This window comes from Gobio gobio (assembly GCF_949357685.1).
Source record: "Gobio gobio genome assembly, chromosome: 19".
Taxonomy (NCBI): domain Eukaryota; kingdom Metazoa; phylum Chordata; class Actinopteri; order Cypriniformes; family Gobionidae; genus Gobio; species Gobio gobio.
Genome location: NC_137112.1, coordinates 28,752,838 through 28,763,845, shown reverse-complemented (window position 1 = coordinate 28,763,845; position 11,008 = coordinate 28,752,838). Strand labels below are relative to the sequence as shown.

At 40.1% G+C, this 11,008-nt stretch overlaps 2 protein-coding genes across 12 annotated transcripts in view; both read right to left on the bottom strand.

The window, feature by feature from the left end:
- Position 1: 1 nt before the first annotated feature.
- LOC307143563 (uncharacterized protein) lies at positions 2–3,330 on the bottom strand. Its single transcript, XM_079845262.1, has 2 exons — positions 1,888–3,330; positions 2–998 (listed from the first exon to the last, which is right to left on the bottom strand). The coding sequence occupies exon 1, from the start codon at positions 2,667–2,669 to the stop codon at positions 2,184–2,186; it is 486 nt and encodes a 161-aa protein (XP_079701388.1). The 5' UTR covers positions 2,670–3,330; the 3' UTR covers positions 2–998; positions 1,888–2,183.
- A 654-nt stretch (positions 3,331–3,984) lies between these two features.
- tmcc1b (transmembrane and coiled-coil domain family 1b) overlaps positions 3,985–11,008 on the bottom strand; it is a 29,640-nt gene continuing 22,616 nt past the window's right edge. For all 11 annotated transcript variants that reach the window (XM_079845243.1, XM_079845253.1, XM_079845251.1 and 8 more), the window contains 3 exons: positions 10,290–10,783; positions 9,939–10,074; positions 3,985–5,165 (listed from right to left, as the gene is read on the bottom strand). In XM_079845243.1, the coding sequence (XP_079701369.1) occupies positions 4,851–5,165; positions 9,939–10,074; positions 10,290–10,783 (945 nt within the window). In that variant the 3' untranslated portion in view covers positions 3,985–4,850. The remainder of the gene's footprint in view (positions 5,166–9,938; positions 10,075–10,289; positions 10,784–11,008) is intronic.

The window sequence follows — 11,008 nt, the reverse complement described above, 5'->3', positions numbered from 1 at the left end:
TGTAATCGATTGTTTTATTATGCTACTTATCCTTTACAAAAATGTAAGGGAAATTAGGATGCTGTACTTTCAAGCATTTGCATATTCAGTAGTTATAACTACAGCCTGTTCTGTCATTCATATCATAAAGACAGGGAAATTACACTCTTTAGGAGCATTCATAGAGAAAACTACAAATCTTTTTAATATATGCTCCCTGGAATATCTCATGCGACGAATCTGTCGCCTTGGAAAGTCAGGCAAAATTATCAGTGCGCTCGGCTGCAGGCGCGCGCATTGCCAAGTCCGCGGTTTTCCCGCGGAAATGAGCTACTTCAACACTGTTGCCGCGGATTGAAGCGACCCCAATTATGTGATATTTTGCCCCGGGAATGCGAATTTTAACAGACAATCTTGCCAAAAAGACACATATTTTTACCCTACAAAAGTGATTTACTGGAGAAATGCGATTGGGCTTTTTTGGGCTAGTTGAGAGTAGCAATTGGGCGGGATTTGTTGTGAAAACTTGGCAACCCTAGTAGTAGTTTACACTCGACTCCGTGTTTGATTGATAACAATAACCCCCTCGTGTTATTACACTGATTGATGCAGACTTTGCACTTTGAAACATTACAAAACACACGCATTGTATTTTATAGGCATACGATAACAACAGCCCACATCGCGGGAAATTACTTAGTAACCATGTCTGCTCCATCTGAATACACAAAATTAAACAATATTTCAACAAACACTTACCAAATTTGTGGAGACAGCCAAATGAACAGGAGGCGATCGGCAAAGCCGGATTGTACCAGTCCGAAATTCACAAAGCTTTGCGGTGTAAAATGTTTGTTACAAACATATTTCCCATGCGTGTTCTTATGTGATACTGTCTCATGCTAACAATATTGGCGAGTTCTTTCTCATGAATAATGTGGGGAAACGCTCAGAAACTAATGATGTAAACGCGTACTCTCCAGCCACAACAGCCTATCACCACTTACAAAATCACTGGACTTAAAGGGTTAGTTCACCCAAAAATGAAAATTATGTCATTAATTACTCACCCTTATGTCGTTCGACACCCGTAAGACCTCCGTTCATATTCGGAACACAAATGAAGATATTTTTGTTGAAAGCTGATGGCTGAGAAAGGCTTCAGATAGGCATCCATTGGCATTCAGTACACTTATACTCCCAAGACCGATAAAAGGCACTTAAAATGTCGTTACAAAGTCCATCTCACCACATTGACTCTACAATAATCTTACGATGCGACGACAATAGTTTTTGTGCGCAAAAAAAATCAAAATAACACCTTTATCCAGCTTGTTATTGCCTTCCGCGTGTGCCTCCACGACGCATGCGCGAGAATATGACGTAGCGCCGGGGTTTGGGAATCCATGAAATGCACACTCTAACCCCATTTTGAGCACTACGCCGAGACCTAAAGCACGATCAATGTAGAATCCAACAGCTGAGATATGCGCGTCTTCCTCTGATTGTAAACAAATCACTTCTGGGTCATCTGTCCGAACGCCGGATCTGCGTCATATTCTCGCGCATGCGTCGTGGAGGCATACACGGAAGACAAGAACAAGTTGGAAAAAGGTGTTATTTTGATTTTTTTTGCGCACAAAAACTATTGTCGTCGCATCGTAAGATTATTGTAGAGTCACTGTGGTGAGATGGACTTTGTAACGATGTTTTGAGTGCCTTTTATCCGTCTTGGGAGTATAAGTGTACTGAATGCCAATGGAGGCCTATCTGAAGCCTTTCTCAGCCATCAGCTTTCAACAAAAATATCTTCATTTGTGTTCCGAATATAAACGGAGGTCTTACGGGTCTCGAACGACGAGAGGGTGAGTAATTAATGACAGAATTTTCATTTTTGGGTGAACTAACCCTTTAATGACTACAGACCTGTCGCTCTCACGTCTGTGGTCATGAAGTCGTTTGAAAGACTGGTTCTGGCCCACCTGAAGGACATCACTGGACCCTTGCTGGATCCTCTTCAATTTGCCTACAGGGCAAACAGGTCTGTGGATGATGCAGTCAACATGGGACTGCATTATATCCTGCAACATCTCGACAGACCTGGGACTTATGCAAGGATCTTATTTGTGGACTTCAGTTCGGCCTTCAATACCATCATGCCTGATCTTCTCTCAGCTAAACTGACCCAGCTCTCCGTGCCACCCTCAATCTGTCAGTGGATCTCCAGCTTCCTGACAGACCGGCACCAGCTTGAGACTCTGGGGAAACTCACATCCAGGACTCTCACTACCAGCACTGGCGCCCCCCAGGGGTGTGTTCTCTCCCTTCTGCTCTTCTCCCTGTACACCAATGACTGCACTTCTAAAGACCCCTCTGTGAAGCTCCTGAAATTTGCAGACGACACCACTGTCATCGGCCTCATCCAAAACGGTGACGAGTCTGCTTACAGACTGGAGGTTGAACAGCTGGCTGTCTGGTGCAGTTATAACAACCTTGAGCTCAACATGCTCAAAACGGTGGAGATGATTGTGGACTTCAGGAGGAACAGCCCAGCTCTCCCCCCACTCACCATCATGAACAGCACTGTGGAAGCAGTGGAGTTCCTGGGCACTACCATCTCTCAGGACCTGAAGTGGGACAATCACATTGACTCCATTGTGGAAAAGGCCCAGCAGAGACTGTACTTCCATCGTCAGCTGAGGAAGTTCAACCTCCCACAGGAGCAACTGTCATTGAGTCTGTGTTATGCACTTCCATCACTGTCTGGTTTGGTTCAGCTACCAAATCTGACATCAAGAGACTACAACGCACAATCCGGACTGCGGAGAGGATTATTGGTGCTCCCCTGCCAACCCTCCAGGACCTGTACTCTTCCAGAGTGAGGAAGAGAGCAGGGAAAATCCTCACAGACTCCACTCACCCTGGACACCGCCTGTTTGAACCGTTACCATCAGGACGGCGACTCCGATCACTGGCCACCAGAACATCTAGGCACAGGAACAGTTTCTTCCCACAGGCCATTTCCCTCTTGAACAGTTACCCCCCCCCCTCCCCTCAAGTGCAATACTCTGACTGTTTAGTGCATTCTTCTAAACTCAGGAGATTTATATTTATATATTCTACTGCTCAAATACTGTAAATATGTTCATAATCTGTAAATGTTTAGTCTGACTAAACGTAACTGTGACCTTATATTTTTTATACTATTTTTCACATTTGTATTCTTAGAATTTGTATTACTATGTTCTTGTTGTGTTTGTATTGTATATGTGCACTGGAAGCTTCAGCACCAAGAAAAATTCCTTGTGTGTGCAAGCACACTTGGCAATAAAGCTCTTTCTGATTCTGATTAAAACCAAAGCATATGCCTCCCAGCTTTGCTTTTCAAACCGGAAGAACCAAATGGCTCCAGAAAACGCAAAAATAACCAGTTTCCACTTTTTCCTAAAATGAGTGCTACTACTGTTTTCAGCTATGTGGAACATTATATATCTGTTAACATCTCAAATATAATGTATTTTGGGGTTGCATTATCCTTTAATAAGCTACTCTCTCTCTCTGTGTTGATAAAGCCAGATTTTAAAATAACAATTACAAACATGTCTAAACCCTGAGATAAAATCATTTTTAAAAAGATGACAGCTTACTGCACAATAGCAGAAGTGTTGTTATGAATGAGTTTAACAAAAACCCTGCATACTAACAGGCACTGGATATGTCAGCACCTTTCTGTCTGGTGAGAAAATGCACTAAACACACCACACATTGCAGCTCCAATTAAATAACTTGCTTAAGCAAAAACTTTTACAAATGATGTATAACAAAAGCATTGTTCTATCTCAGAAAGTGAACTTCATCAATCTAACATTCCTTAAACCAAAAGAGGTTGATTATGAGAGATGCATGATAAAGCTATATTGATCTCATTGATCTGCTAAACACAAAATTGCTGCACTCTGGGTGCATTACGACTCTATAGAAGCACACATTCAATCGCACGACAGTGCATTTTTAAAACCGTGTTTATTAATTTCATTTTAAAAAATAAAAAAAAACTAAAAAGGACTATTTCATCGTCACTATAAGAAACAGTACGGAAGCACTGAGAGTCTTTGAGCATTTCTAGCTCTTCAAGTATGTTCATTCTGTTCATATATCAGGGGACTGTGCCTCTAGGAGGGCATGAAGAGGGGCCGACTTGGCTCACCCCATCCGGTCAAACTCCAGATGCCTCCTCTCCTACAGAATCCATATTTTCCTTCATTCAGCAACAACTGCAGTGAAGTCCAAACAGCAGCAAACGGTTTTGAGTGAAGAGTGAGTGAAGCAATGAGCACAGGAAATGAACTGAGTCGGAGATGCACGTAAGAGGAAGAGCGAGACGACAGTAGAAGAGACTGAGAGAAATGAATAATACGGCTTAAAGTTAGGAGGGAAACGAGCAGTTTCTATGGTATTAAAAACGAGGAGAAAAATCTCCATCCAGTGCATGTTAAAACCACTCAAGTCAAGTCAATGCAACTCAACACCCAGGAAATTGCATAAATGTATATCCTAACAATTACGAGAACAATGAACAACACGACTTGCGTCATTTCCAACAACAAATAATAGGAAACTCAGCAATACAACTTGTGTAGACGGATCGAAATGTAAACAAATTCACTCCTTCGTTTGAAAAAAAAAAAAAAAAAAAACAGAGAAAGAGGTTGTAGGATTTGTCCGTCCACCACTCTTGTGCTGCGTCCCTCAAATCCCTCCGTACTAAGTGCAACTGAGGCAGTGTTAGTCTCCATCTTTGAATTAAAATCTTTGAATTCCCGCCCTCCAGTCCCTTCATACAATGACAACAGCAGCTGCGTCCCTGCAGGTCATCTGTGGTGCAGCAGAAATCGGTCCAGGTACTGCGACATGGTTTCCCAATTCCGCCACAGGAAAGCCAAGATTATGACGAGGAGCAATGTGGAAAGTGTGCGACTACGTGTTTTCATCAGTGGTACTACACAGTTTGCGACCGTCGAGACGAACACTAGGAGTACCGCCATGACGGCCAGCAGCACGTTGATGAGCTTGCCGAGTAAAGTGCGTGCTGTGGCGTTTTCCAAACCTTCCAACTGAACCACTTGTTGCTGCTGCTGTTGAAGCTCCATCTTAGAGATGCGCGTCTGACAGGCCTCCAGCGCCTCCTACAGGAAAAGAGGGCGAGAAAGATGTGATGAGCAAAGCCGTCTTTTCACTATCTCTGACAAACGACACACCGGAAGTCATCCATTTCCAAAGGAGAGAAGTACAGAAGCTGCGTGGAGTTCCGATCATATGCAGAATTTTTGGATCTGATGTGCTTTCTTTGGGTCGAAATATTTGAAGTTTAGTGCCTAAACCATATGCGACCGCCTGACTAGATGTGTTATTCTATGTACATTCTATATTCTAATCAAAACCACATGAGATGAGAATTACCTATATTTTTTTCAATACTAAAACCTCTTTAAAATCATTTCTCAAAAATGAACAGTTATACAATATTTTTTTAGGATATGATTCATAAGTAAATAATTATTTACATTGATAAGCCCTAAAAAAAAAACTTGTTTCTTTTAGATGTATTGGCAGTCATTCTTTTTTACCATGGTGAATAAGCTAAGGGTAACAGATGCGTCATGACCAATACGTTTCTGTGCAACTGCCACTCAGGGATGACATGAAAATCATACATGAATGCTGGAGATAGCTGAAAGCCATCTTAAGAGAGCGATAACATGAAGCTAGTGCGGCTAATACACAACCTCCATTCCAGTTAATGCAAGACTCGAATGATAGTAATGGGTGATAGAGCAGAACATGTACATTTTAGCTGCATAATATCATTAAAAATAAGCCCTCAAACTGGACGGTGAGTGAGTCACATATGGCTTTCATTATGAAAACTGAATTAGAAGACTAAACGTTGTCCATCAGATCGATACAAAATAGCTTAACGATAACAGCTAATGTTCTTTCCCATCAGAAATCTCAGCATTAGCATTCTCTCGTTTCACTTAAAATTTCATATGCCAGATCTAAGGGCCTGTTTACACCTGGTCACTTCATGCGCAATACGATCGTGGAAAAAAAACAGGTGTAAACGGCCTTCCGAAATGCTTTCAAAACGGATTTAAATCTGATTGCTCAAACCACTTTAGGAGGTGATCTGAGATGGCCTGGTCCTACCAGACTCTCGTACATTTCATTTGTAATGTACAGAGAGTCTGGCCACTATCCATTGACAAGCGTTAACTTCCTTGAGGGCGGGTACTCTGTTGAAGTTTAAAACTATTGGATCTGCCCAGTGCCACTCTGGATCTGCCATAACCAATTTCTAACGTTTGGCCGTGACGCATGTCATGAGCCGTTCGCCTTTTTTCTCACATGGAAATCCGTAAAAATAACTGTGCAGATTGTGCACGCCACCTCAGTGATAAAACCTTGTGCATTCGTATTGTGATTTATTCACGGTGGAGGGGAGAGCTTTGTGTTCGGGAACGCGCTGCTCACGTGGTCCGTAACATGATTGTATGCTGTAAATAAAATATCATATGCTTGGTATGATAAGAATAAATGCTGCCGTAAATAACGGCCCAATTCAAATGTTTACGTGCTTTTCTTCCTTTTATTTTTTGAGCGTGATGAAATATATTGCTCTTGAAAATACTTGCCAGCATTTAAAGAAATACAAGTCTAGAAATGACAGCGAAGTGCGGCTGCACGGTGCTCTGCAGTGGTCAAAAAAGGATATAAACAGTGAATTTTTAAGTGATATATTCTTGAAAACTCGGACAGCAATTAAATGACCACACGACCTTGGTGTTTGTCTAAAACAGTAGGTAATTCGGCCAGGGATTGATTTTTACGCGGGTGATGGGAGACGGATGGCAATAAAATCATTGACCTTTAAATGATGACAATGCCTTACGACTGCACGCGAAAACAATTACCAGGGCTTCAGCCAACTCCTTCACCACTAACGGAGCGAGCTGGAAAATCAAACTTTTCCCGGGACACAACATCATGCCTCCAAAAAAAACTCAGCAAAGATTGTTCTTGCTCCGGCTTTAACTTCTGGATATGCACCAGCGTTGCCACAACGGAATGAATGGCTTCATTCGCATCTTTTCTCCGCCGCCATTACTGAACTACAACTCAAACTAGCGCACGACACGCCACTCCCTCTGTTCGCTGATTGGACGGGTAAAAATTTGTTCGGAGAAAACCTAAGACTATACAGCAGTCCCAGACGGAGTACTGAAGGAAAGTGAAAATTGAGCGGAAGTACGTAGGAGGGCGGAGCCCGGCTAGATCTGAGACGCATTCCAGACGAAATTAGACAAGTGTAAATGCATCTGGTTGTTGAAAACGCATGTAAATTGTACTCCGCCCAAAACGGTAAAACAAAAGTGTGAGAGCGTGTTATAGGCTATATACATGTTGTAGCTAAATATGACAGCGCTGCTGCAACACATCGCCGCAGACGAGTAGCTGAGTATCAATTCAGCAAGCCGACGTGCAAACTGCTGCAAATTAATCTGAAAGTAAGTCGCAGACGGTCAACACACAATTTTTTATCAAAGTAGCTCTCTCTCCTATTGCGCTCCTTGATCTTGAAATTATCTGATAAATAAAATGCAGCTTATATATGTTGCTTTAGTTGGCGTGAAATCCGTTAAATTTGTGTAAAAGGAACCGTTTTAACAAATCAGATAGCCATCCGATCAGTAAAAACGCATGAAGTGACCAAGTCAATAAAATCAATAGTAATAATAATAAAATTATTATTATTAATGCTACTTTAAAGCTAACATGTTAATAATGCATATAAATATCTTTACAATTGCAACTAACGATTATTTTGGGAATCGAGTAATCAGTCAATTATTTTGACAATTAATCGAGTTCTCTGCTTAGATTTTTATTACTGCAAAAAAATTATCCAAGACCTAAGCCTTTAAAATTACTTGTATAATAAAAAATACATGTATAATAACAAGGAGGCAATAATATTTGGTTCAAATAAAGTATCAAAAGCAAGTAATCATATGTTTAAAATACATAATATAAACAAGCCTCTTATATACCATAACAAATGCCTGAGGGCGCCAACGGGCTGGTGTTGTTACACTTCACAGCACATCAAATCCTTGTTTAATTTTTACTTAATCTTTAATATTTGGCCACTTCTTTATGATAGAAATGCTACAGCTACTGTAATTCTTTGAACAAGAATATGTGGACTGGACATCAAAACATGCAAACTCGGAGCGAGAATTTAAACTTTTATTTTGAAATCGTGATGAATAGTTCGCATATTTAGACACATTGATATATTCTCCTGTGTTGGCGTAGGTTTATAAATGATTTAACTTACAAATCTAATGAAATGCCACACATTGTGTTCCCAGATGGACGTCAAGCTCACAGCACAAGCAAAGATGGTGTTTGAGACGCTCCACACATGTAAATGATAACAGTTTGTATGTAGCAGCATTGACAGAGAAAACGAAGCGGCTCTGAGACGCACGCAAGTAACTTGCATGCATGTAAATAAAGAGCATATATATTAAACCCACAGGGCATATATGCCTTTGTGAATTCACAATATCACTATGCTACAGTATTTTTAAAAAAAAAGGTTTTAATACTGGACTGTCGTCCGTGGAATGAGCCACTTCCGGTATTTTGACGGTTACCCGACACGGGTAAATTGCAATCGAGTATTTTTTTTAAACCGAGTGCTCTAATTTAATCAAGGAATCATGACAGCCCTAGTATTTTTATAATACAGTAATGAAATAAAAATTCAGGACATTTCCACCGTTAAAATAACTTGTATTTGAAACTTGTCTGCTCACATTGCAAATACATTCCCAAAATATTATCAAATAAATACAAATAAATAACCCGAACAGCAATAGCATTATTTACAACATTTGATCTATTTCACTTAAATATCTCTAAATGTTTACCCATCCAGTGTTTCATGTGCATGTCGGACGGTGTTGTTATTATTAACTAAAACAATTTAAATAATGTTTATTAATTGAAATTAAATAAAAATGTAAATATTAGATAAAAATAACTTCTTAAAATGAAAAATAGAAATGTTGCCTTGACTAAGTTAAAGTTGAAGTAAAACTGATCAATTAAAGTTAAATTAAAATATATATAAAGTGTGTAGAATATAAAATGAATAAATATATAAAAGTGCCTCTATATGATCCCCCCCCCCATATTTATATCATATGATATAGCTCAAATGAGTGCAAATGGGCTATTGGGTTTATACAACAGTTCAATAAATAAGTTAATATTGTGTTATATTTTAGATACAATATTGTTTGTTTTTGCTCATTTTTACCAACGAAAATAATACCTATAAAGCCACAACAGAACTGTTGTGCGTCTCCGAGCAACACTGCAGTGTTTTGTTTCTGAATAAATCCGCACTTTAAGCGAATAATTTGGGTGAACCAATGAATGAACCAATGTTGTGGCTATACAGGTAATATTTTTGTTGGCAAAATTGGGACAACAAAACAGACAATATTGTTTCTAAAATACAATGTAAACTTCTTATTTATTGAACTGTTGTATAAAATCAACATCACATTGGCACTTGTTTAATATTGCTTAACTATATCATATGATATAAAAATGAGGGGGAAAAAAAATCATACAGAGGCATTTTGCCCTGATATCTTGAATTTTAGGGACAGTCTAACTGCACTCTATAGGCTCTATCATGCAGTGAGCTTTTGCCCTGCTTCATGGGCGTCAACAATCAACTGTATGACATGTAAGATGACCTACGTAGGTCTGGGACGGGTCAGGTGCATTAAATCATTTTATTCACGTTATTTTTCCATAAACTAAAAATATACAAATAAAAGCTAATTCTAGAAGTTTATAGTATGATGTTGGAGTACCTGTATGTCTCTGGCTCTTTCATAAGACTGGTAAGCTATTTTCTCCTCCATGCTGGCCAGCTCTTGCTTCAAGTTGAGAATCTCATTTTGATGCAGTTCTGTTAAATCATTCAACTGCTCCTCTAAACGCTCACACCTAACACATGCAAATACAAAACAAGATAAAACAACATATAAAATGCAAGAAAGGGGATTAAAAAGCCAGACAATACAACACTATCATCCTTTCCAACACTTTCGAAACAAGCATACCATTTTGACTGCGAAACCTTCAATATCTATACAAACCTTTGAAACATACATAGACCACTTATTAGTGCCAGTAGAAGCAGTTTCTATAGTAACATGTACCTGAATCTCTCCTCTTGCAGAGCCTGCATGATATCGGTGTAGTCTCTGTGATAGTGAGTCTTCAAGTCTTCAAAGGATTCTTCTAGTCGATTCTGGTTGTCCTTCAGTTCCTGGATCTCATGCAGCAGAGCATCGAAGCCCGAGCTCTGGCCATGCTCCAGTGTATTACCCTTTGAGCTCGGAGGCCCTCCGGGAGCCCCTGTGGCGCTATTGGCTCCTGCTGACCCTGACGTAGCACTGGAGCAGTCATCCTCACTTCCATATTTTGGGCTGGACTGCAGCTGCCCAGGTCCTGGGGTCCTAGTGCCTGCCATCCCTGTACTTGTTACAGGCTCATCCCCTTGTTGTTCATCCAGAGAGTCTTTTAGGCCAGAGATGTTGTCTGCACTTCCAAATTTGTTGCGGATAAGAGAGGCAAACTCACGAGGTTTGGACACGACTGCTCCAGCGGCGGAGTGAGTGGCCTGAGAGATACTGGAGAGGCCACCGGTAACCTGAGATAGAAAACCACAATTTAGTCAAATACATCTATCAGTGTCATTTGAAATGACATATTTACCCAAGTTGTGAGCTTCCTATCTTGATAGGTTTTGTCTTGAAGAGAGTGACTTGAAAATAAAAAAAGCAAAAAGTCTGAGATTTGTTTTTATTTTATGATTGTAAATTGGTCAAATGAAAAAAAAATTCACTAACAGGAAAACCATGGTACCAAAGCTCTA